General features: G+C 43.9%; 2 protein-coding genes across 2 annotated transcripts in view; one reads left to right on the forward strand and one right to left on the reverse strand.

Moving 5' to 3' along the window:
- The window catches only part of cap2 (cyclase associated actin cytoskeleton regulatory protein 2), an 82,804-nt gene that overhangs the window by 18,895 nt on the left and 36,409 nt on the right, over positions 1 to 27,500 (reverse strand). Inside the window, exons 5-7 of the mRNA XM_080735828.1 lie at positions 18,791 to 18,934; positions 10,815 to 10,900; positions 5,019 to 5,124 (exon numbers count right to left, since the gene is read on the reverse strand). Of these exons, the coding sequence (XP_080591954.1) occupies positions 5,019 to 5,124; positions 10,815 to 10,900; positions 18,791 to 18,934 (336 nt within the window). The remainder of the gene's footprint in view (positions 1 to 5,018; positions 5,125 to 10,814; positions 10,901 to 18,790; positions 18,935 to 27,500) is intronic.
- LOC308292275 (S-phase kinase-associated protein 1-like) lies at positions 7,568 to 8,074 on the forward strand (the record flags this gene model as incomplete). The annotated part of the gene is made up of 1 exon (XM_080734590.1): positions 7,568 to 8,074. One exon carries the CDS (start codon positions 7,568 to 7,570, stop codon positions 8,072 to 8,074), a length of 507 nt encoding a protein of 168 aa, XP_080590716.1.

Below are 27,500 nucleotides of genomic sequence, written 5' to 3' on the forward strand. Positions count from 1 at the left end.
GTGGTCGTCTAGTCATTTATTTATATTAAGCACTCGACCTTCTCTACTGCAGATAGCAACCTTTTCAGGCTGCCTGAACCCCCCCCCCCCAAAAAAAAATAAAAAAATAATAATAATAATAATAATAATAATCGTGTTTGAACTGGGGACCCCCCACCCTGACAGGCACTTGGAATTGTAGGGGTTGAGTGTGACTTGGTTCCACAGATAAATATTGAAATTAGCAGAACTACAAGCTCACGCCTCACAACCCGAGGCGGTGTGAGCTTGTAGATAGTCTATTTTCAAAATGACATTCTTGACTTAAATTATTTGGCAATTTGGCCAACGTTTGAACAGTTTTTTATAGTATAGTTTGTTGATTACTTTAGATGCAGTAATGGCCTTTGTTTTGGTAACATGTCATTAGGTCGAACACCCTTTGGATCGACCACCAAACTCTAGAGTCTAACCCAAACCCTAATCCTAACCTCAGTAAAACTATATGCCTAACTCTAACCTTACCCTAAACCTAACCTCAGTAACCGTGACGCAGGTGATTATCTAACCTGCCGACACTGTTCGACCCAACGGGAGTTCGACCTATGGGGCAGTCCCCCTTTGTTTTTAGGTATTAAAAAGGTCTTGAAGGTCCTTGAAGTGTCACTTCAGTGTCATCTGGGGACAAAAAAAAACACAGGCTGAGAACCACTGCTCTAATGTAGTTAGCAACCTTTTCTGGGTGGGCTCACATCTGACTATACTGTACTTAACTGCTTAGTGTGGTCTGTGTTTGTGCACCTTAACATTCTGCACATACAGTACTCACTCAGGGTAAGAAAGTATTCTGCTATTCTGACATCAAAACGGACCTTAAAAAAGCAGCTGTTTGCAAATGTCTGTAAATATACCTATTGTTGCTCTTGCTCACTGTGTTGGCCCCTTATCCCTAAACCTCTTTGCAGATCGGCTATTTGAAGTATTTTAAAAAGGAAAAGGCAAATCCCTTCTCTCAGAGCAGAGGCTGAGGAGCCCTCTGAAGGACTGTGATGGAAGCCTAATCTGAGAGAGAGAGAGAGAGAGAGAGAGAGAGAGAGAGACAGACCGACAGAGAGAGAGAGAGAGAGAGAGAGAGAGAGAGAGAGAGAGAGAGAGAGAGAGAGAGAGAGAGAGAGACCAGGAGTTGCAGCAGACATCCATAAACACTAAACAGCAGTGTCTGTGCGTGGTAGTGCGTGTGTGCATGTGCCTGAGTGTACGTGGCAGTGCATGTGGGTGGGTGCATCTATGCAAGTGTGTGTGTGTGTGTGTGTGTGTGTGTGTGTGTGTATGTGTGTGTGTGTGGGAGAGAGTGCGTGCGTTGTGTGCGAGCACATGTCTGAGCACATTCTTTCTTTCATTCTCTCATTATTTCATTCTTTCATTCATATCATTCATTCATATCATTTATGTAACGTTCCAAACGCTCCATAACTAAAAATGGAAGTGAGAGCAAACAGCAGCATTAATTCAATCCCATTGTGAAGATATAAAGACATCAGGAGCTGCACAGTGGAAAGGAAAACACAAGAAACGCCGCCAACACTCGCTGTCTGCTATGTGGGGTGTACCCTAAAATGTGGAAAGAGGGAAAAATCATTCCTCTTCTTAAGGATAGTAGGTTACCTTTCTGTGGTCCAAATAGTCGACCTATAAGTATTCTCCCTGCACTTAGCAAAGTTATGGAGAGAATTATTCATGTTCAGGTACAGGATTATTTTAACTACAATGGTCTGACTACCAAATATCAACATGCCTATAGAAAGGGTCACTCGACTGCTACAGCTCTTATTCAAATGACTGATGAGTGGTTTAGGGGGATTGACGACTCAAAAATTGCAGGTGCGGTCTTGTTAGATTTCAGCGCCGCATTTGACGTTATTGATTATGACATTCTACTTGATAAACTTATGTGTTATGGTTTTAATCAAACTGCGATTACTCTGATGAAGAGTTATCTTTCTTCTAGAACACAGAAGGTATTTTATAATGGGAGCTTATCTGAAGGTAGTATGTTATCATGTGGGATTCCTCAGGGAAGTTGTCTAGGACCTCTCCTATTTTCAATTTTTACTAATGACTTGCTCTCTGCTGTGAATAATGCAGGTATAACGATGTACGCAGATGATTCCACTGTACATTATACTGCAAGCTCATGCCTAGAATTAAATCATGTTTTGTCTAGGGAATTGAAAATAGTACATGATTGGATAAATACAAACAAATTAGTCTTAAATATATCCAAAACTAAAAGTATTATCTTCGGGACACGACACAAATTGACAGATACACCTAAACTTAATTTATCTATAGCTGGTGAGCCCATACAACAAGTAGACAGCACTAAATTGCTGGGCGTTGTCCTGGACAGTCAATTATCGTGGACTGAGCATATAAATACAATAGTTAGTAAAATGGGGAGAGGTATTGCAGTCACTAGAAAGTGTTCATCTTATGTACCTTCTAGTATCCTGGGACAAGTTTCTAAATCTTTAATTTTGTGTCACTTAGATTATTGTTCAACAGTATGGTCATGTGCATCTAAGACAAATCTCGCTAAATTACAGGTTGCACAAAACAGGGCGGCTAGGCTTGTCCTGGGCTGTTCTATGAGAACTAGTATTGAAAAGATGCACTCCAGCCTCTCATGGCTCACTATTGAGCAAAGGATTTCTTCAGGCTTGGCAACGTTTCTCTGTTGTATTATTAATTCAAAGACTCCCTTGTTTCTGTTTGACCAGGTAGATTATTGTAATAACAGACATTCTTACAATACTAGATATGCTGCTAATGAACATATTATTGTACCTAGTTCAAACACTAATTCAATGAAAAAAACTGTAATTTATAGAGCCATAGACTATTGGAACAAATTACCCTTGAGCATTCGTCTAACTCAAAATAAATCAGCCTTTAAGAAAAAAGTGCTGAGGTATTTACTGGAAAGCAGTTAGAAATAGCTTCAGGATAAATTAAATTGTAAAAGTTATATCCTGCTAGGAGGTATTGAATCTATATCATATTAATGTACTAATGTGAATTAATGCAATTTAATGTTGTTATAGTTTTATTGTGTTGTTGTTGTTTTTTTTATTGTATTGCTTTTTAAAACTGTATTTGTAATATATCTTTGTATGGACCCCAGGAAGACTAGCGGATTGCTACGGCATCAGCTAATGGGGATCCTTTTCAAATAAACAAATAAACTCGTAAAGATGCTGATGATGCACTGTTACTGCATAACTTGTGATGTAGTGTTGAGAGATGAGGGCTGAATGAATTGTTGTGTTCGTAGGAGAACCCTATCATTTAGCACTAAGCTTAGATTAGACATTGATTAGACGTCTAATAGACCGTCTATATATAGACATTGACGTCTATATATAGACCATCTATCCACCTGTTTCCGCGGGAGTTTACTGGAGATTATTTGGACCTGTTTGGACCACACTTCCGGTTTAACAGCAGACATACAAGCTCACGTCGCGTCGCAGATGCAGCCTTTGTGAGCTTGTAGATCACACTCGGCTGCGGCGCCGGAAGCTCGGTACAGCGTCTGCGCAATGCACTATGGGGCGTTGGAAACTTGTGGATATATCCACAACTTTCCAACGTCCCATCGTGCATTGCGCAGAAGCTGAGCGGCACCTCCGGCGTCACAGCCGAGAGTGATCTACAAGCTCACAACGGTTGCATTTGCAACGCGACGCGACGCCACCTTGTATGTCTGCTGTTCTCCGGATGTGTCCCACACATAATTCTACAGTAAATTCTCGCGGAAACAGGTGGATGGCTGTTGAAAAACGTTGACTTTTAGACCAATTTTAGACTAGTGCTCAGTGGGATAGACCAGGGGTTTTCAAACTCTTTTAACTCAGGGCACCCCTGTAATTAACCTTTTCCTCTACGGCACCACTGAATGACACTGTTCATTTTTGAAGCGGTGAAAGCCGCTTCCAAGGAGTGGCTTTGTCTGTCCCGTACATGTCTTGTCCCGTGCATGCAGAATTGAGGATTGGTCAAGCTTCACATGACAATTTGGCCCTCCAGATAAAATCATGCATTCATTCAGAATTCATAAAAATATAGAACTAAAGCACATAGAAAGTATAGATCTAGAACACAGAATGTATAGATCTAGAACACAGATTTCATAGCTCTAGAACACATAGAATAATAGAAATTCACCGCTTCACTTCGAACCGAGGTTTGATTTTTAAAATATAAATTCAAAATACCCGGTTTGATTGATTTATTGGCTCTGGCATAGAGGCGATAGCTGGAAGCCTGGATGAGAGGGGCAGTGATTTGGCCAATCACTGCTGACCAGACAACTGGAGAGTGTTGTGGTTAAGGGTGGAAACATTGCAAGAAGACCTCTCTTCCAGGCCAAGGCTTTGCAAGATAGGTTGACTCAGTGAGATTGAATATTAACTCATTTACTGCTAGGCCCGATAGTCCCAAGAATTTCCCATTTAAAAAAAAAAAAAAAAGAAATTTGACTCCCAAAAATGTCGTAGGCATGATAGCAATCGCGAAATTGCATGTTTAACCCCCATAGCAACCCCATCTTTTAAACATGGCGGCCATGTTTGTTTACATTTTAAGAAAACATAATGGCTGCTAGTTCATGAATGCCTGAACGGATTTCCATTCGGATTTTTTTGTTTGAAAGCTGTGAGCAATGTGCACACATGTGGTGCATGATCTAGGCATGGACATGACATTACCAGTACAATATGAATTACATGGAAGTCTATGGAGACGGAGGCATATGGATCTTGGAAGGTATTGTTAAATGGCGGGGTATGTGTTAACGTGCGTGCGTGCATGTGTGCGTGTGTGTGTGCGTGTGTGTGTGTGTGTGTGTGTGTGTGTGTGTGTGTGTGTGTGTGTGTGTGTGTGTCTGTGTGTGTGTGTGTGTGTGTGTGTGTGTGTGTGTGTGTGTGTGTGTGTGTGTGTGTGTGTGTGTGTGTGTGTGTGTGCGTGTGTGTACTCACAGTCCTACTCCACTCCACTCCAGTGGTGTGGTGCTGTTTGATGTAGGCCTGCATCTCATTCCAGATGTTCAGGTAGGAGCGAACCCAGTCCACGTGGCGTCTGTCCCTGAGACAGAGGGACAGAGAGACAGTCACACATCTAGGCCACCTATGGCAGGGGTTTTCAAAGTGGGTGACGGGGCACCCTGGGGTGCCGCGACGGCAGTCCAGGGGTGCCGCAAGATAATTTGATAGTATTTGGAATTCATTTGGACACTTGAAAAAATATTTAGTATCATTTTAAACTTGAAGTTATTTTCAGTCAGTTCTACTAACCAAAATGGCTATTATCTCAACGTTTTCCTCGCAACATAATCACTAAAATATCGTCACTGTCGGGCAGAAACCTCGTATCTCCAAGTTTCAAATGTGTACGTCTTTTGGTCAAATATAGCCCTGCTTCATCATACAAGACTGTTGCACAAAACTAGTGAAAACAGCCGATCTACAAGCACACAACGCCTCGCGATGCGAAGCATTGTGTGCTTGTAGATCGAGGCATTGTGTGCTTGTAGATCTGCTGTTTTGTGCTTGTAGATCTGCTGTTTTCACTAGTTTAGTACATTTTATAGATGATAAATACAAAACGAACAGTTTTGGACATACAAGGTTTCTACCCGACAACGACGATATACTATAAATATAAGGTGCTGGGAGTGAAAATTATAGTGTAGGGGTGCCTCGGATTAAAACAATATTAATGGGGTGCCCTGAGACAAAAAGGTTTGGGAACCCCTGATGTATGGCCTACTTGTGCGCCAGCAGAGCGTGCCATGAGGTGCGCTCACCACTGGCATCACTACTGGCATCACTACTGGCGATGCCAGGGACATCACCACTGGCATCACCAGGAATGCTGGAGCCTCATTGGCTGTTAATGATGATGTTGACAAAAATGCTGGTCCCTGATTGGGCTACGGGCTTAAACAAAGAAGGACTCCGACATACATACCCACCCGATCGCAGTTGCTTGCGCGCTCTGCTGGCGCAAGTAACAAGAACTGCACTCTGTCGAGGTGCCAACTTGCTCCTTGTGCAGGAATGCTGGTCCCTTATTGGCTGTTAACAACTTGGGTGCCAAACTCATTCAGTAACGAGTTAAGTCCACTAGGGGTCACCCTGCCAAAAGGAGTTGTCTCGTTCATGAACGAGACAACAAGGGGTTAACTGGTACAGCCCTGCGTGCAGCTGCATGCCCTGTGAATGACCCTAGTCCATACGTCACCCCGTAGCTCAGAGAGAGAGAGAGAGAGAAAATGGATGCTCTAGGCTGCATTGATTTCCATTCTAGCCTGAAACATAAAAAGGGCCTTATCTATGAATGAGGTGAAAAAAACGCCAGGGAAGCAGATATCTGATTGTTTTCACGGCGACACTTTACCGTGATGGTCGGCCGCAGTTTGGATTTTAGTTTCGCGAGCGTTTGTAAACAAATGGATTTTCTTCCTCAATCGTCAGCGGACACTCACGTGCACACGCACGAAGCTTCCGAGGCTCTTCAAAATAAAGCGTAAGTGAACGGCGGCAGCAGCAACAGCTAGAAATGTTAGAAACCTGAGCATCCCATGTGTTAATGATGACGTTACCAGAAATCCCAGATTGGCTATGGGCTTAAATACACACAGCTACCTACCTACGCAGCCGAACGCAGTACAAAGGTTTTCCCTAGAGAACGTTGACGTCTGCACGTGGTCTGTCCCTGTAACGAAGGCTCTTACTCTCACATCATACGGGGCAGTTGACAGGTTGCCTTAGATACGTTGAATATTGAATCTCCATATATGGAGATACCCGACGCATCTCACTAAGTCTGACCTTAAAAGGTCCTTATTTGGACCCGGACGACCTATAACTCCATATATGGAACCGGCAAAGACATCTAGCTGCTGACATCAGTATGACCATAGAAATATAAAGGTAGACACCTCCTCCGGTGTGGGGCGTTGGTAAAAGAGGACTGGCAAGCCTCCCTATAACTCTATGCAAGCCTCCGGAATTCTGAGGCAGGACTCTTGGGAATTCTGAAGGACGCTTCCTTGTGCGTCACAGAATGGGATGCTCGGTAGGCCAATCAGATGCAGGACTGGCGGGACTCCCTCTTTCCCACTGGAGGGGGCAGAGTGTTTTCCACAGTTCGCACTTCCGCCAGTCCTGGTTTAACCAGCCGTGCCAATGAACTGCAGCGGTCGGAGGAGGTATCTAGCTTTCTATATCTGCGAGTATGACGGGTTATGATGTCATACAGCACACAGCTGAGCACTATAGAAAGAGTGGCATTACCCAACGAGGGCCAGATGCAAGCAGCTCTCGCAGAGAAACCCTATAGTCCTCCCTACGACTCAGGATATCTCACCTTACAACCTACATATCTCTGAATTATACCGTGATCCTCAGATCCATTTAGTCCTAGTCACCCGGGTTGACATCTTGGTTAAGTTCTTAGTTCCTTTGAGTAGGAACCCTAACCCTAACCCTGAGAGACAGAGGCACAAATACATACATTCACAATCATGCCCACAATGAAGTTGCAAAGTTCAGACGGAGAGATCTTCGAGGTGGACGTTGAAATCGCCAAGCAGTCCGTCACCATCAAGACCATGTTAGAAGATCTGGGAATGGACGCCGAAGGCGACGACGACGACGACCCTGTCCCGCTCCCCAACGTAAGCGCCGCCGTCCTCAAGAAGGTGATCCAGTGGTGCACCCATCACAGAGACGACCCCCCCGCCCCCGAGGACCACCTGAACGAGGAGAGGAGGACGGACGACGTCCCCGCGTGGGACCAGGAGTTCCTCACGGTGGACCAAGGCACCCTGTTTGAGCTCATCCTGACCGCCAACTACCTGGACATCAAAGGCTTGTTGGACGCCGCCAGCAAGACGGTGGCCAACATGATCAAAGGCAAAACGCCCGAGGAGATCAGGAAGATGTTTCACGTCAAGAACGATTTCACAGAGGAGGAGGCGGCCCAGATACGCAACGACAACCAGTGGTGTGAAGACACTGCGCCACACTGAAGAGGACTCCTCCCAATTCACCCTGTCAGCCTTCTGGTTGGTCCCTGACTGACCAACCAGCAGCCTTCTGGTTGGTCCCTGAATGACCAACCAGCAGCCTTAGCCTTCTGGTTGGTCCCTGAATGACCAACCAGCAGCCTTCTGGTTGGTCCCTGAATGACCAACCAGCAGCCTTCTGGTTGGTCCCTGAATGACCAACCAGCAGCCTTCTGGTTGGTCCCTGAATGACCAACCAGCAGCCTTCTGGTTGGTCCCTGAATGACCAACCAGCAGGCTCTTTCTGCCTTGTCCCGCCCTGGTTCCGCCTTATGGACGTTGAATTTGCTAAAACATCATTTTTTGGAGAAAAGAAAGAAAAGTCACTATACTGCACCTGAGATGTTCCTTTTTACTGACACCAAGTTTACACAGAATATCAGTACGAAGCAACTGAAAAACACGTTATTTCAATGGTAGTGGACGATGGAGAGACGGGATTTTTGTCCAGCCAGGAAACAGTAACCAACCGAAGTTGTCTTTTTTCACAGTGCGGTGTTCCTGCAAACATATTCCCTGCCCAGTCTGGTCTACGTCTCCTGCTCCGTCTGTTGCGCTCGCAATAAAACAACATCCAAACAAACATGGATTGGGACAACGTTACACCTATCAAGAGCGAGTTAAAAGCTACAATAATTTTTTTGTTAGTGTGGTTGCCCGACAGGGCAACACACTGTAGTCCTGGGGAAACTTTATTTATTCTAGACTAGATAAACCTTATTCTAGATAAACTTTATTTGTGAATGACAGATCCATTGAGTTCAATGGAGGAGTGGTGCTAGCTCGATGATTGTTTGAGCTTCACACGTCAATTTGGCCATCTGTTATTGCGACCGTCAGGTCGCACTTACTATCAAAACCTCCACCGGCTGTCTGTCCGTCCGTCAGTCACACGTCACATGTCACACTTTTGCCCTGCTCATATCTCCGCAACCGTTGCCCCGATCATTGCCAAATTTTGCAAACACACTCCTTGCCTGCCAAACCACAACCTCCATCAATTCTCACATGGCCCTCTTCTAGCGCCACCATGAGGCCGATTCTTGCAAAACACATTTTTGGACACTGCTCCTACAATTTTTGCCCTACAATCACGCAAATCGGTACACAGTATGTCTACACTCATCTCATCAACATGGATCTGTCCCATTTAGCACCACCTTCAGGCCGATTTTTTAAAACACATTTTTGGACACTGCTCCTACAGATTTTGCCCTAAAATCACGCAAATCGGTACACAATATGTCTACACTAATCTCATCAACATGGATCTGTCCCATATAGCGCCACCGTCAGGCCGATTTTTTCAAACACATTTTTGGACACTGCTCCTACACATTTTGGCCTAAAATCACGGTCGCTTATCTCCCGATTAGGGAGTCTTACTGGTAGTATAGTTTTTATATAGAACACTATATATATATATATATAGCCATAGTGTTTCCTTTTTGGGGCGAGGTCGCGCCAATTCTTGACCATCTGGCCAGTGATGTACTGTATATCCATATACATTATATAGACTTAATATTAACGTTTTCGGGGGCCAGTTAGGGCCTGGGATTGGTGACATCAGAAATCTCCATATGTGGGCATAAAACGGATTTTGTTTCTGGGAATGCCCATATGCATACAATATATTTTATGCCCATACATGGAGATCCATATCTGAACCAGCCACACAGATTTGGGCCATGGCTTGGCCATCTGGCCACTGATATATATTCATGACATCAGGGATCTTCATATATGGGCATAAAAGAGATTCGGGGGAATACCCATTATATGGACTTTAACATAGGTGATGTCACTGTGACAAGGGAACCAACCAATAGACTGTAAAGATGGGTACTGACTCATTGACACGGAGATAAGCTTCTACATTTCTCATGGTAAACTGCGACCTTTGGTGTCTGATTGCGATGCGTCGTAACAAAGTCCATTCTCCGCTATCTAGGCTGCCCATAACGGGGGGAACTTTTTTCTACATCAGCCCTAAAGTACATACTGTAATATGACCTTGACTACTTCATGGTCTTTTTCCCAGTAATTCATTAGTTTCAAGTCCTACACCTGCGTTTCAAAGTGTCTGATTGGCGTGGAACAGGGGTCTTCCATGTTTTTCAGCCAAGGACCCCTAAGTTGACAGATGAAGCAGGGACCCCCCACTATATACTGCATGAAATAGGTTGCTGATTAAACTTTTACATAGATTTCATAGATAGTTTCATATACTTGTTTGACAGCATGTCACGTTATTGTGTATTTTCAGACAATTAACCACCTAAACCGTCAATACTTAGTAAACTTGACCTTTCACGCTTTTACATAGTCTGCTCTTTTTCCCCCTTACACCAAACCTCTTTGCTGAACATAGACGATCTATAAGCTCACAATGTTGTGAGGTTGTAGCTCTGCCATTTTTGGCTAAAGTTCTCAGAATATAGGGATGCTAATATGTTAATGTAAAGGAAAGAAAGAAAAAAGGTTCCGATCACACAAAGATTTGGTGGCCCCCATGTAGTAACTCTGAGGACCCCCTAGGGGTCCCAGACCTCCTGTTGAAGACCCCTGGTGTAGAACATCAGTTCTATGCCAATCATTGAAACACCTGTGTTGGTCCCCCACATGCATGGCAGGCCAAGGACTACATTTGAATCTCATGAATTAAAGTCCCGCTGAGATTTAACAATACAAATATATTTACGTGTCCTTGTACTCCTTCAGCACTCTGTTGGTGTAGAAGGTGGCCGAGTCGTTCATCTCCTTCACATACGGACCTGGTCTCTGACACTGATGAGAGAGAGGGGGAGAGAGAGAAATAGGGGGGGAGAGAGAGAAGAGAAGGAGAGAGAAGGGGTTTGTTTGATTGATTGATTGAAGAGATCCTAGAAAGCCTTGCGGCTTATTTCCACAGGAACCACACTTTATGTATCTCATATAACATTGAAAGACAAACGGATAGAACATAGTACTTTACCTAGAATAACAGCAATTACAAAAACAGAAAAAAGGGGAGGGGGTAGCATGGGCACATGAGCCACTTGAGGGCACATGAGCCACTTTCTTTTCTGATGCACTTTACTCCTATCCTCGATCGAGCTTGAAACTGCATTGATGGGCCTGCACAATTAAGAGTTTCACCCATGTTCTTGTAATGTGATGTGACAATAAAGTTTGATTCTGATTCTGATGGGGGCTTAGTCTATTTACAAGTCGGGGGAGTGGGGAGGGGGAGAGTGAGAGAGAAGGGGGGAGGGAGAGAGAGAGAGGGGGGAGAGAGTAAAGCCCTTTGCACACAGGACAGTTGCGTTTCTTCCGTTTGCTGTATGAATAAAACGCCTTGGATTTGGTGTGCAATGCTTTTTTTTTTTTGTTATCAATTATTTTTATTTTCCATAATATGAGTGAATCAAAATTATAGACATACATATTAGCAGAACAAGAAAAAGTAAAACATTAATCAAAAGAAAAATGCAATTAACAGACAAACAACACAAACAATAGCAAAACAAGAAAAGGAAAAGAAAACCCACCCACCCCCTTTCCCCGGACCAACACGGAATGTATAGTGCATGCCTGTGCTAGGCTGTTACCACTATATAGTGATTTCTTGAATCATAGCCTTAAGCTTATCTGCAATGTCCGACCACATATTAATGTTTTCTTCTTTTGCTCCGTGTAACCTTGCTATCGACTGCTCTAAATATACTATATCTAGAAAGGTTAAGGCCCACTGTCGAAACGTTAACGTATGAGGAGGTTTCCACCGCGTGGCCACCATCTTCTTTGCCGCCGTTAATCCAGCAAAGAAGATGCGCTTGCGTATATTGTTTAGTTGCAACTGTGAGACGTCATTTAATAAAAATAAAGAAGGAGAAGATATGATATTGATACTAAAGATAGTTGAAAGTTTTGAGGCAACCATATTCCAGAATGACGACACATTTGGGCATTCCCAAACCATGTGAAGGAAGGTACCAATACTATTTGAAGAGCAGAGAGTGCAGTTGGGATTATTCAAAATCCTCATAGCACATAGTCTGCGGGGAGTTAAATAAGTCCGATGTACACAATTTAAATGAATTTGTTGATGGTCTGGATTTCTAGAAGATAACCTAATATTAGACCATACTGTGTCCCAACAAAAGTCAGGGTCCAAATTTGGTAAATCATTCCTCCAAACAGTATCAACAGATAAGGGCCCATAACTACAGTCTAATAGAAAACCATAGAGGGTGGAAACCAAACCTCTTGTTCTGTTAACATCACAGATAAACTCATGGAAGGGGTGCAATCTAAGGGGAGCTTGCCATGGGACCCCATAGGTCCTCATGGACGTTCTCAGTTGAAAGTAGAAAAAAAGGGTATTTCCAGGCAGATTGAAGATGTCACACAAATCCCGAAAAGGTCGTAAACCGTTTCCATCAAATAAGTCCCCTAATGTACGAATCCCCTTAGCCCTCCACCTTGGAAAGCGAATGGGGCGATCCTCGATTAAAAGTTTTTGATTATTGAACACTGGGGAAAATAAGTTCCATTTACAATTAATCTTACACATCTTTTCAGCTGCTCTCCATACTGCCACTAAATGAGAAATGATAGGTCCAAAGCGAGCTTTGCATTGATGTGTAGTTATGTTTGAATAGATAAGATCTCTCAATTCAACAGGCTGCACTAAACTCTCCTCAAGCTCTCTCCAAGAAACCTTACTTGCTGGGTTAAACCAATTCAAAAGGGGGCGGAGCGTGAAGGCCCAATAATAAAATTTAAAGTTGGGCAATGAAAGGCCGCCGTCATCTCTAGCACGTTGTAATAGAGAAAGTTTAAGACGAGGGCGTTTCCCTTTCCACACAAACTTAGATATCGAAGAGTGAAGCTTATTCCAGTATTGCGGCGGTGGTGGCAAAGGGAGCATAAAGCTTACAAAGTTGACCCTAGGAAGAACATTCATCTTTATGATTGAAACTCGAGCTTGGAGAGAGTTGGGCAAAGATGACCATCTATCTAAATCAAGACAAATCTTATTTAGAGTGTCACCATAGTTGTTCTTAACAATAGCCTGAAGAGAGGGGAAAATATCTATGCCAAGATATTTGAATTGGCTTACTACTGGGATTATGGGCGGCAGGATAGCAGATCTCATCTGATCATTTAGAGGTAGAAGGGCTGACTTCGTCCAATTAATTTTGTAGCCGGAAATAGAACTGAACTGATCAAAAATTTGAAGGACGTGAGTAATTGACTGTGGTGCATTCTCAATGAACAGTAGAATATCGTCAGCATATAGGGAAATACGATGCTGTGTGTTGTTAATCGAAACAGGAGTAATATCTGCAGACTGACGCACTGAGCCAAGGGTTCGAGTGAAAGTGCGAAAAGGAGAGGACTAAGGGGACAACCCTGCCTCGAAGATCTGCCAATCGTGAATAGCGGCGAACAGATCTTACCGGTTAGCCCTCTAAGGCCCGCATTAAGAAATACTTGAAATAAAAAATTGAAAAAAATCAGATGGTGTTGTAGGAGTCCTATTAAGAGGAAAATGTAATGTTTTTTTCAAAAAAATGTTTTTGTAAGATTTTATAGCCATAAATCAAAAATCATAAATCATGCTCTAATTTACATATGGGGGATATTTTTCAAAATAATAACATATGTACATGTTCTAGACATTCTAATGATCACCAAAAAGAATAGTACAGGCATTTTACTTATGTTTTTTTGAGGTATAGCTTCCATGAAAAAGTGAGATGTTGTTCGTCAAAACTCTGGAATTTCAGCGGGTGTGGCGGGTGTGAATGTCAGCCCCTGTGGGGGGTATTTATATGCAAATATTGTGGCCAATGGCATTGTAATACTAAACAATAGAATCCAATGGTGGTGTTTAGGTGGTATGGGGAGCTAAAATAAAATGATTTAAACCTTTTTTTGGATAAAATACAAACGTTGTAATATTACAACCGTGGGCCTTAGAGGGTTAGGACCATCGCTGACGGATTAGAATAAAGTACTTTAACAAAATGTATGAATGAAGCGCCAAATGATTTGGTGTGCAATGCTGTGCGGAATCGGCGCTGCGGATCCCAAAAGGAGTCATAAAAGGAGTGATGAGTTTTTTACCGCATGCGACAAGACGCACGAATCGAACTGGGTTCGATCGAGAAAAAAACGCACGGCCGCAGCCACTCGTCGCACGGCTAATTCGGATCCGGTGTGCATGAGGTCGTAGAGAATCATTGTTTTCTTTTTAAAAAAATGAAATTGTCCGTTTTATCCGTGCGGATAAACGTGCATGTGTGCAAAGGGCTTAAATCAGAAAGGTCTCAGTCATCATAGGTTTACATGACATCAGCGTGACCAATTTCTTAATTTAGTCAATTAGTGTGTGTGTGCGTGCGCGCATGCGCGCGTGCGTGTTTGCGTCAGGAGGGGTTTGGAGTCCAGTTGGCAAACGAGTGATTTCTTTAATAAAATGTAACTTTTTTTTTTCTCTCTCCGCCAAACTGATTGGATTAGACATGTTTATGATCAACAAGGGAAATTCATTTCACTCAGGTCAGTAGACAGACCAGATGATAAATACATACAGTAAGCAGATGAACACCAAACAGGAGAACACCAGTAAGACTCCCTAATCGGGAGATAAGCGACCGTTGGTTGCTTATCTCCTGTCACACTGCTGACATCAGTATGACATCACACCGTACACAAATGACCCTTTATATAAGACCGGCATTATCTACCGACAGATTAGTAACAAGATGTCAAAATCGTTGAAGGTTGAATCTCCAGATATGGAGATAACCAACACATCACTCCATATATGGAGATAACCGACGAATCTCACTAAGTCTGACCTCACAAGCCCCATATTTGGACACAAACAACATATAACTCCATATATAGAGACATAGCTGCTGACATCAGTATGACATCACACTGCTGACATCAGTATGACATCACACCGTACACAAATGACCCTTATATAAGACCGGCATTATCTACCGACAGATTAGATGCAAGCAGGATCTTGACTCCGACACAACTCATCGGCTCATAAGCTGGTTCTCCCTCCATATATGGAGATAACCGACGAATCTCACTAAGTCTGACCTCACAAGCCCCATATTTGGACACGAACAACATATAACTCCATATATAGAGACATAGCTGCTGACATCAGTATGACATCACACTGCTGACATCAGTATGACATCACACCGTACACAAATGACCCTGACGGCACACACCAAGCAGTGTGATGTCATACTGATGCGGAGATATGAGCAGGGCAAAGGTGTGACGTGTGACCGACGGACGGACGGACGGACGGCCGGTGGAGGTTTTGATACTAAACTGCGACCTGACGGTCGCAATTATTATTCTGAGTCTAATTTTAAGATTGAAATCAGTGGTTAAACATTTTCATGTCAAAGACCCCGCCCCTCCCCAAAAATATGTAGCCTATTTAAACATACAACAACATGTATGTAGCTATCAGTGTTGCATTGATCCAGTCACGTGTGTGTATCTTTTCTCACACGCATAGCAGATCTACAAGCCCACAACGTGAGCTTGTAGATCTGCTATTTTCAAACAGCCTAGTTATAAAATAGGGCTAAAGTGGTTAATGGGTATTGTGTAACATTATAATTTATACCTGCAAAGTAACTAGTAACTAAAGTTTTCAAATAAGTATAGTGGAGTAAAAGTACAATATTTGGATCTGAGATGTAGTGGAGTAGAAGTAAAAGTATTGGAAATTGGAAATACTCAAGTAAAGTACAAATAGCTAAAATAAAGTACAGGACTTGAGTAAATATACTTTACACCACTGGCTGCAGAGTTATACAGAAACCAAGTCTAGACTCAATAAGGAGTTTTTGCAGGCAACGCAATAAAACAAACAACACGTCAAACTGTGAACATAAACCCCAGGCAACCAGGCCCAATGTCACTGGAGGAAAATTACATATTTAATATAAATTACCAACACTGACTGTCTGTGTTAAGCCCTTTGCACACAGGCGCGTTTATCCGCACGGATAAAACGGACAATTTCATTTTTTTTAAAGAAAACAATGATTCTCTACGACCTCATGCACACCGGATCCGAATTAGCCGTGCGACGAGTGGCTGCGGCCGTGCGTTTTTTTCTCGATCGAACCCAGTTCGATTCGTGCGTCTTGTCGCATGCGGTAAAAAACTCATCACTCCTTTTATGACTCCTTTTGGGATCCGCAGCGCCGATTCCGCACAGCATTGCACACCAAATCCAATGCGTTTTATTCATACAGCAAACGGAAAAAACACTTATTAGCCCGCAGACCCACATTTGAAAAGATAATGCCATGGACCCCCATACGAGAAGATTATTACGGCTCTAGCAGTGATTCTCAACCATTTTAATTTCAAGGACCCCCAGTTTGACATGATTAGGCTACGGACCCCCATTTAATGGCATTTCTAAGACCCCAATCTTTATTGTAAATCGGAGCGGGTACAAATGGAACCAAATGGACCATTTGTACACTCTCAGAGTTATAGACCCATAAGGGTCCATTTGGTTCCTAACTATCATTTTGCTGGGGACCCCATGGAACTCCCTCGAGGACCACTGGGGGTCCCCGACCCCCTTTGAGGACCAATGTTATAGAGAAAAGAAAAAAATGTAAAACCGCTAAAGAAAGGGTGTTTACTGTATTAAATGTACAGTATTATCATCATATAATTAAATATTCAAATATATTTTTTCACAGAATCAAAGGTTTTATGGTCATGATTGACCTCATCATTCATGATTCTTCCCCCCCCCCCCCCCCCAAATAATGAAAACAGTGGATCTAAAAGCTTGCAAGCTTGTTGATTCACTATTCCCACTATTCTGGGAATGGGGCTTAACTTATCTCTGAAGTGACGTCTCTATGGAATTGGGGCAGGCTTTGGGGTGCCCGTCTGAACTGTTGCAATGCTTCCTTTTTCATGTTTTTGCCTGGAACGCACTTGTGCAACTCTAGAGTTTAACCAATTTAACCATTATTTTGTGCTTTAACTACAAAGAAATAGCAGATCTACAAGTTCGCAGTGTGGCACTTGAAAAATCATGACAATGCGAGCCTGAGTCTTTCAATATTTTGACCCGATTCTATAAATGTCTCATAAATGCTAACAGGTTTCTGTAAAACCTATGCTTCTATGTCAGTGATGCTCAAACCTTTTCATGTCAAGGACCCCCGAAATTACATGTATTTGGCCGCCGACCCCCATCTCAAAATATGTTGTTCCAGGGACCCCCCAGAAGCAAGATTTTAGTCACAAATGTTTGCTTTGAACATATATTCCAATGATTTGCAAACATTTTCACGACTTTTAAAAAATAGCAGATCTACAAGCTCACAGTGCAGCACTCGGTGCGAGAGGTTTTGGACAAGGCTTGGGAGCTTTTGGCTACGCTGCCTTCATGGCAGGGAACATAGCGAAAATGTCATAAAATACCAAAGAAGTGTTTATTTTTTTTATTTACAAATCGCCCGCTACCACTGCGCTTTCTGCGGGGACGCGCATTTAACACAGAATGACAGACAAATAAAACGCAGTCCTATGCAGGAAAAAAAGGGGGAAAATACCAAAGAAGTGTTTATTCTTTTTATTTTCACGTCGCCCGCTACGGCGCTACCACTGTGCTTTCTGCGAAGACGCGCTTGACACAAGAGGTCTCCCACTCTCCCTCTCCCTTCTGCATCGCAAGCCTAGGGGGGCTTCAACCTTGTCCAAAACCTCAGCCGAATGAGCTCCTCGTGTCTGTGTGGGGAACAGTGTGACGGCTCAGTGTGAGGCGACACAGACACAGCTCTAATGATAGTTGATGCTCTCCACATGTCCCAGAAGAAGTGCTTCTGGATGAATAGCAGAGACAAGAGAGAAGAGTTTGGTGAACGCAACGACTATGTACAGTATGTACAGTATGTACTAATAACTACTGGATGTATTTATATGGGGAGACACAGTCAAATGGTTAGAGAGCCCACCTGGGGAGAGGAGGAGATTATATAGGCTATATTCCGTTCTTCCCTATTGAGCTTGGCATATTTCCTGGGGCAAGCTGCCCAGATCACACATGTCACACGTGTCTTCTTATTTTTTCACTCTTAAAAAACGCCTGCAATGTACTTAGTGCATTTGAAACGACATTGCAGTGCACATCATGGGGTGATCACTGCTTGCCTCCTGTGAATTGTCTTCTTTTTCTTTTTGTTTATTTTCTGTTTATTTCGTTGCTGAGTGAGGTCAGCAGACAAAGTGACGTGAGTGAGATGAAAAAACCTGAGGGCGCCCGCTGGCCTGGTGGTCAAGGCGCATACCACATACTAGGCTATGATACCTGCTGGCGTCGCCGGTTCGATTCCCGATCCGGACGACCTTTGCCACTCCCCATCTCTCTCCCCATTTCCTGTCAGTCGACTGTCCTATCAATAAAGGCATAAAAAGCCCCAAAACAAATCTTTAAAAAAAAAAAAAAAAACCTGAGTGAAATGTGCCAATCTCATATAGAATCAAAATCTCAACAGGAAACATCAGTGTGTGTGTGTGTGTGTGTGTGTGTGTGTGTGTGTGTGTGTGTGTGTGTGTGTGTGTGTGTGTGTGTGTGTGTGTGTGTGTGTGTGTGTGTGTGTGCTCCCTCACCACGGCCAGCCACCCCAGCGCCGGGATGCTCTCGCTGACAGCTGATAGGTGGTTGAACAGGCTGCTGCCACGGTGACGCTCCCGGAAGCCCTGGATCTCCTGGATGTGCTCAGAGATTGGCTGCAGCAGGTCGTTAAGCTCCGCCTACCAGGAGAGAGAGAACAGGTCGTTAAGCTCCGCCTATCAGGAGAGAGAACAGGTCGTTAAGCTCCGCCTATCAGGAGAGAGAGAACAGGTCGTTAAGCTCCGCCTATCAGGAGAGAGAGAACATGTCGTTAAGCTCCGCCTATCAGGAGAGAGAATAGGTCGTTAAGCTCCACCTATCAGAAGAGAGGGGTAGGTGCCAGGGACAGACGTCACTACATGGACGGTCTGCTATTCAACCAAAATGTGGAACGCCCGACCGAAGGCCTTAAAGGAGTGTGGTTCCCTAGCATCCTTTAAAATCGCCCTGAAAATCCACTTACAGGCGGCAGCCATTCGCAACTGGTATAACAAACCTAGCCCAGCCTCCCCTGACCCTTCTCTGTATTTACCTACTGTATACATTTTTTGCACTGTTTATTTTATTTTTATTTACTTTTTACTATATCTACTGTGTTCTATCCGTCTGTCATTCAATGTTATATGAGATACTTCAATGGTTTCCTATGGAAATAAGCGTAGTCTTTTCTAGGATCTCCTTTTAGTGGACCTTGTACCAGTGAACTGTATGCAAACTTCTAATAAAGTCTTCAATCAATCAATAAATATCTGCTCTCCTACAGGGAGTTTCACTTTGTCTCTGTAACGCTGGACAGTGTAGACACTCTTTATCCTGCTCACAATACAATGAGCCAGGGGTCTTCCATGTTTTCAGGCCAAGGACCCCTTAGCTGAGAGAGAGATGAAGCAGGGACCCCCACAACCTGTTCATAGATTCCATATAGTTTCATTGTTTGACAGCACAATCATCATTGTATTTTGGATTCATGGCAATTTGTGTTTTCAGATACTTGAACCGTCAATACTAAATAATAAACTTGACTTTTCACTCCGTACTTGGTCTGCTCTTTATCCCCTGTACACCAGACCTCTTTGCTGAAAATTGCCGATCTACAAGCTCGGCACACACACAAAAATAGAAGATCTACAAGCTTGCAACGCCTTGCGCTGCGAGGCGTTGTGAGCTTGTAGATCTTCTATTTTTGGCTAAAGTTCTCAGAATATGGATGCTAGGGTTCAAGTGGTTAATATAAAAAAGCAGAAAAAAAAGTTTCTATCACACAAAGATTTGGAGGACCCCCTGTAGTAACTCTGAGGACCCCCTAGGAGACCCGTCCCGGACCCCCTGTTGAAGACCCCTGCAATAAGCAGTGTAAACACATACACAAAGCACAGAGAGACAGAGTAGTGTCCCAGTATGTTAGGATCACAGGTAAACCAAGAAGCATCACTTTGATTCGAAACAATTACACATGTGCCGTTTCAAGTCTTAATTCTTCTTTCCCTGTTTTGCCTCGCGCTCGCCCAGCAGTCTGCTGTCACCCAGGCGGAAGTGTGCACGCGTCCTGCATGGCTGCTCATTTTATTATTAGTACACTGTCTTTTATTGTATTATTAGTACACTGTATTTTTCCATCTCAGCATGTAGTCCAGATCCCAGCATTAGTGGACTTCTATTCCCAGGTCTCTCTCTCCCTCTCTCCCTCTCTCTCTGCTCCTACAAACATTCCTGGCTTCATTGGGAGAATCCCTCTGGCCTTGTAAGGCAAAGCACTTCTGCACTGTTTACACTTTACCTATAACACACACACGCACACGCACACGCACACGCACACACACACACACGCACACACACACACACACACACACACACACACACACACACACACACACACACACACACACACACACACACACACACACACACACACACACACACAATGGTCACAGTTTGCAGAATGCAACAAAGGGCCCGAGGTAGAGGAACAAATTGGGATTCCGTATTGGATTTCTTTTTTTTTACCCATTTTTCACCCGGTGTCAATTATCTAATGTAATCCTGGGCTCTGCTCTCCCTCTGCCAACCTGTGGAGACAACAGACTGACCCCATGCATCCTTCAGTGAATGAGGAGTGAGTAAGCCGTTTCTTTTCACCTGACAGGGGGGGGGTTTCCCCGGGTTGGACGTAGCGTGTGGAAGGAACACGTTATTCCAACCGGTTCCTTTCCCCTCCATCAGGCGCCCTGGCTGGCCAGGGAGAGGCAGTATAGAGTCTTTTGTGATGGTACCTACCTAGTAGCCTACCCTAGGAGACACAGGGAGAACATGCAAACTCCACACAGGAGGAGAGAACATGGCCACAGCGTCACCGGTGGGAATCAAACCCAGGACCTTCTAGCTGTGAGGCGACAGCACTACTGACTGCACCACCGTAGCCTCTAATATATAATATATTGTGATTTCTGAAATTAAATCTCTTCGACGATCAAAATCCTTTATAAGACTGGAAGAAGGGAATTCGCAGGGTGACCAAAAGATTTGAGATGAATGAGCCCAGATGAACCTGTGAGCCAACAGACTGCACAGAAATGCAGTCTGGAATGAGCCCTGGTAGTTCATATACAGTAGACAAGAAGATGACATACAGTAGCTCACGCACGCACACACGCAAAGGTTCCCTGGTGAAAGCATATTTACAGTAAGAGTTCTTATTATGATGTGCAGCTGTAACTGGTTGCTATGTGGTGATAACTGGCCTGCCCACCCCTCCCCAACACCCACTCAGCACAGCAGTAGCAGTAGGTCCCGATTGTAACATCACAATCGGGACCTTTCTCAGACAGCCCCCGTTCTGAGACCTGCTTACATAGACCTGCCCATAAACTGAGAAAGACAAAATGGTCAGAAATAGGACTTTGTGAGGATAGAACTTGCTGGTGGGACATAAAAATTGGTGTAGCCCCTTTAAGGCATGGCTACAGGGATGTCCAGTCCAGGGAATTGGTGTAGCGTTGTTTAAGACCATAGACTTAAAATAAATTAATGCTATTGCTCTCTCACAGCACGCACGCACACACAAGCGTCTCTCCCTTCCAGCTTTAAAATGTGAAATGCTTCAAGCCAACGCGCTGGATTAAAAGCTTAAGTTAAAAATAAGGATTGGCAGTTACTCCTTCTTTAGTATCAATCTTCTTCCTCATTGCTTCCTTCTGGTTCTCTAACAGACTGAAGAATAACAACACCAGGTGATGAACAGTCCTTCTTCAAAGACTCTTCAGTTGACGGGAAGATAAGATGAGATCCATTCAGATCCAGATAAACGTGGCTCATTAAAGCATTTAGTCCTTGTATAACTGTTAGGCCTAAAAAAAAAAAACATTGGGTTCCGGTTGGCTGTCATTTTAGGGCTGAGTAGGTAGGGAATTTATTTTATTTTATTTTTTATTTTTATTTTTTTGTGGGCATGATGGGTAGCAAGGAATTTTATTTTATTTCCTCATGGGAAGGATGGGTAGGTAGTTTTTTTTTTTTCTTTTTTTTTTTTTTCCCCCTATGGCAATGATCGATATGCTTCTTTTTTAATATATTCTGTTTTCCTGAGTTACCAATTTCTAAATCATTAAATGGTTCATATTTACACATTAAAAACAATAAAACTGGGAGAAACAAGAATACAAATGTTTTCTAAAAGAAATGTGTTTTTGCAAAGAAACGGTGGGATTGAAATGATCAGTCTGTAATGAGATGCGCAGTCGCCAGGCACGTGCGCACATACAGCAAAAGGGGCTTGAGCCCTTAATTTGTATCCGTCTGAAAAGGCCCTTTTAGAAATGTCAGCCCATGCCTCTCCAAAATTCTGTGCACTCCCTGGATAGGCGAGAGTGAAGCAGCAGCAGACGGCGGAGATGCTCACATGTAGCCGCATGTTAGTAAAAGGCCACAGCTCGGCCCCAGGGGGTCCGCGAAGGACGGGGCCGGCTCCCAGGGGGTCCCCGCCCCGGAGGGTCCCCCACGCTCGGGGACCCCCGCGGACCCCCTCCGTGCCCGAAAAATCCCGGCCGAAACGCCCAAAAGCGGCCCGTCCACCGCATCTATAGCGGATACCCAAGCTAAGTAGAGCAATAACTTCCAATCGTTACGTTGGGCTGCAGATGAAAACTGACATCGGCACTGTTTCACCTCCTTGATTATGTCTGCAAACGTTTTAGTAGTCAATCGAATTATTTTAGGAGGTGGTTTGCACGGGCAGACGATGGCTGGAGGAGGACATGCATGTGCTGCTGTTTATGTTGTGCGCCGCCGTCTCCTCGCGATGAAGGCAATGACGCATGAATAGTAAAACAAAACATTTGCGCACATGATATTTTAGACGAAAGAAAACTTTGATTAAACTTTGCGAATGTGGTCGCACCAAATATATTTTTTGTAAGACGTTTTTGATCGACTCGGTCGGATTTTGACTTAATTTTATGTATTTTTTTATTTTCACTCCAAATGCCAATACAATCATCTGGGTCGCACGTATTTAATAGGGTCGGTCGCCAACCGGAAACCAAGGTATTTTTTTGTTAGGCCTTATATACTTTAGCTATTGAAAAATAGCAAATATACAAGCCCACAGCACGGCACCGAGTGCCGCGCTGTGAGCTTGTAGATCTTGTAGATCTGTCTTTTTTAAAAGCAAACATTTGTAACTCAAATATTTGCTTCCAGGGGGTCCCAACCAAAACAAAAGCCTGGGTTTTCCGAGGCTATAGGGGGTCCCTGGAACAGCATATTTTGAGATGGGGGTCCGCGGTCAAATACATGTAATGTTGGGGGTCCTTGACATGAAAAGGTTTGAGAACCACTGATCTAAAGGAAGGATTTAGAAGACATATAGAATCGGGTCAACGTATTCAATGACATGCTCAAATTGCCATGATTTTTCAAAAATAGCAGTTCTACAAGCTCACAGCTCGTATAGTAATAGCTAGGATAGTAATAGTGCGTTCCAGGGCTTGCTGGGTTAAAGCAGTCAGATAAAGCTGAAGGGAGAAAGGATGTTTTGCCAAATGATGCAATGTGGGTCTCGACCAAATTAAACACAACCTACATTCTAAGGCCCCTTCTCCATTTCCTCCACTGGCTCCCGGTTGCGGCCCGCACTGAATACAAAACACTGATGCTGACCTTCAAAGCAGCCAAAGGTACGTCTCCTCCATACCTCCAAAACCTGATCAACCCCTACAACCCCACCCGTTCACTCAGATCAGCCAACACAGGGATGCTGACAGAACCCTCGCTAAAAACCCCAGGACAAAAATCCACTCGTCCTAGACTCTTCACCCTCCTGGCCCCCAAACTGTGGAATAAACTCCCTGTTGCACTTAGAACTACAGACTCACTCCCTAGCTTCCATTAGAACTACAGACTCACTCCCTAGCTTCCATTAGAACTACAGACTCACTCCCTAGCTTCCATTAGAACTACAGACTCACTCCCTAGCTTCCGCCGTGGACTGAAGACTCACCTCTTCAGACTCCACCTAAACCCATAGCACTACAGTAACACCCCCCTTCCCTCAATGACCATCAATGACTATACATGAAGCTAGATAGCATTTATCAGGTTTTAGAAGTTTTTAATTGATTAGGCGTGTGGTCTACCTATGTTATTGTTTTTTCTAGATTGATATTCCTATGCATTTGTTATATTGTTGTTGATGTTCTGACATATTATATTATTTATTATAGTGATGTATTACCTGCTTATTGTAAGTCGCTTTGGATTAAAAGCATCTGCTAAATGCCTAAACTGTAAACTCTAAGGGGCGCCGTGCCAGCCAGGTGCTATCAGGTGTCATGTTACATTACAGACTCACATCAGCGCTTTGATTGACACAGTCCATTGTGCCAATCAAAGAAAGCACAATGGATTGTGCAACAGTGTCTACTCTACTAGATGTGAGTATGCAGGTAACAACGGCTTGAAGGGGGAAATGTGCTCAAATGAAAGCCTCTTGTATTCCCTAGGACAAGGGTTCCCAAACGTTTTTTGTCTCAGGGCACCCCATAAATATTGTTTTAATCCGAGGCACTTTTCACTCCCAGGACCTTATATTTATAGCATATCGTCGTTGTCGTTGCCGTTTGTTTTGTATTCATCATCTATAAAATGTATACTAAACTGGTGAAAACAGCAGATCTACAAGCACACAACGTTGTGTGCTTGTAGATCGGCTGTTCTCACTAGTTTTGTGCGACAGTCTTGTATGATGAAGCAGGGCTTTGCTTTACCAAAAGACGTACACATTTGAAACTTGGAGATAGAAGGTTTGTGCCCAACAGTGACAATATTTTAGGGATTATGTTGCGATAACAGCCATTTTGGTTAGAACTGACTGAAAAGAACTTTGTACTTCAAGTTTAAAATGATACTAAATATTTTTGTGTCCAAGTTTCCAAGTAAATTCCAAATATTATCAAATGATCTCACGGCACCCCAGGGTGCCCCGTCACCCACTTTGCATGGCTAGGAGGACAGTGGTTCTCAAACTCAGGGGCGTCAATTGGGTATGGCAGGGGTATGCAGCTGCCATACCCTGGGTCCAGGGGGGAAAATAAAAGTTACTTTTAAATATAAATCCATGAATGTCTCTTTGTCTATCTGTGCTGGTTATTATGTTGTTAAATTACAGTAAAATAACTACAAATGCAACATTTAACAAAATGTTCACTTTAACAAGGTATTATCATTATATTCTCTACACTTGTATTCTCCCCATCTTGACAGAATGGTATATTCCCAGGTTCCGCAGGTGCCCGTTTACTAACATGCTAAGTTTAGCTGCACTTGAACAACCGTTCCAGGCTGCCATATCCAGCCCAAGAAACCGTAGAAACCTGTGTAAAAAACGGACAAAACTTGTTTTTTTTTTAGACATTGTGAAAATAGCCGATCTACATGCTCACAACGCCTCGCAGCGCGAGGCGTTGTGAGCATGTAGATCTGCTATTTTCACAATAGAACCGTGTTATACAAAATGTAATGCCTCTTTTCCATGAGGACTCCCATCTTTGCCATACCCTAGCTTTTGCTGAACTGACGCCACTGCTCAAACTTCCTTGGCTCAAGGCACCCCTGTAAAAAACGTGTTTTCATCCATGGCACCTCCTAAATGATAGCACCTTACATTTAGCTAGGTCATATTACGGTACATAAATAAGTATGTAAATCTGTACGTGTACATATGTCAAGAGGAAAACGTAATATTTTTATTTTGTATTTCATCCCATGATTTTGTAACCCATTTTTTTCACCCAGTGCCAATTGCCTAAGCTGTAATCCTGGGCTCTGCTCTCCCTCTGCCAACCTGGGGAGGGCCCCGAACTGAGCTCATGCTTCCTTCAGTGCATTAGGAGTGAGCAAGGTGCTTCTTATCACCTGACAGCTTCCCCGGTAGGACTTGGTGCATGGAAGGGAGGGGAAACCAGTTCCTTTCCCCTCCATCAGGCGCCCCGGCTGGCCAGGGGGAGGCAGTATAGAGACCACTAAGACGAGGGTACCTAGGGAACACGGGGAGAACATGCAAACTCCACACAGAAAGGTCCTTTCGCCAACCCCACCTAGGGTGTGGGCGCTGATGACGCGGAGGAGTGAACGCTCCCCCAGCGCCCCCTGGTGGGAATCGAACCCAGGACCTTCTAGCTGTGAGGCGACAGCGCTACCGACTACACCACAGTGCTAGCCTGATACTTCAGTCCGCACATCACCACCCCCTGTTGGTGGGTGGTGTGTAGTGTGGACTGACCCTAACCCGCAGATATTTTATTTTATTTCAGGCTCGCCTGAAGAGCGGGCGAATTGAATGGGCCAATCAGGGTTGTATGCTTGGGGCACGTGGTTTGGCTGCTCCGGTCCCAGCCCCCTCCAAACAGAGCTCTTCTGCCCACGTCAGAGCAGTGTAGGCCCACGTGAGATTCACTAGTGGACTCTGATTGGTGTCCTCTGCCCACGTGAGAGTCTAGTGGACTCTGATTGGTCCGTGAAGACTGTCATGGCGGAGTCAGACTCGACTCGAATTATTTTAATAAACTATACAATAGTGCCGTTTCATTACGTTTTAATACCATTTTGCAACATGCAGTCATATAATATGTTATGAGAAATAACGTATTTTTGCAATGTCACGCCACGTCGCCGTCGGCGACACACGGGGCTGTGTGTGTGTATGTGTGTGTGTGTGTGTGTGTGTGTGTGTGTGTGTGTGTGTGTGTGTGTGTGTGTGTGTGTGTGTGTGTGTGTGTGTGACGTCAATAGGCTTTACCCCGCCCCCGCTGAAGTAGAATCTCAGGCTCAGACTCAATCCCAAAACGAAGTGTGTGATTGAGTCTGACGCTTGCAGTCAGGCTACCACAGTGCCCCCACACCTTGAGACAAGATTGAGACAAGATTGAAAATAACCTGGACTCGCATCAAGGCACCCTAAGGTGGCACCATGGCACCCACTTTGAGGAACCCTACCCTAGGAGGAGGATAAAGTGTCTCCCTCAGTGCTACGATGTTGTGTGGCAGAGGCGTCGCATGCCCAAAAAAATAGCAGATATACAAGCTCACAAAGCCAGCCTGTTTATCTTGTTTATGGCTATTTTTGGGTGCATGACACAGAAAAGGGGTTTTCAAACTTTTTTTGGTCACCCCTGTAAATAACTTTTTCATCCACGGCACCCCTGAATTACACTG

The sequence above is a fragment of the Nannobrachium achirus genome, assembly GCF_963921795.1.
Source record: "Nannobrachium achirus genome assembly, chromosome: 10".
In the NCBI taxonomy this organism is placed as follows: domain Eukaryota; kingdom Metazoa; phylum Chordata; class Actinopteri; order Myctophiformes; family Myctophidae; genus Nannobrachium; species Nannobrachium achirus.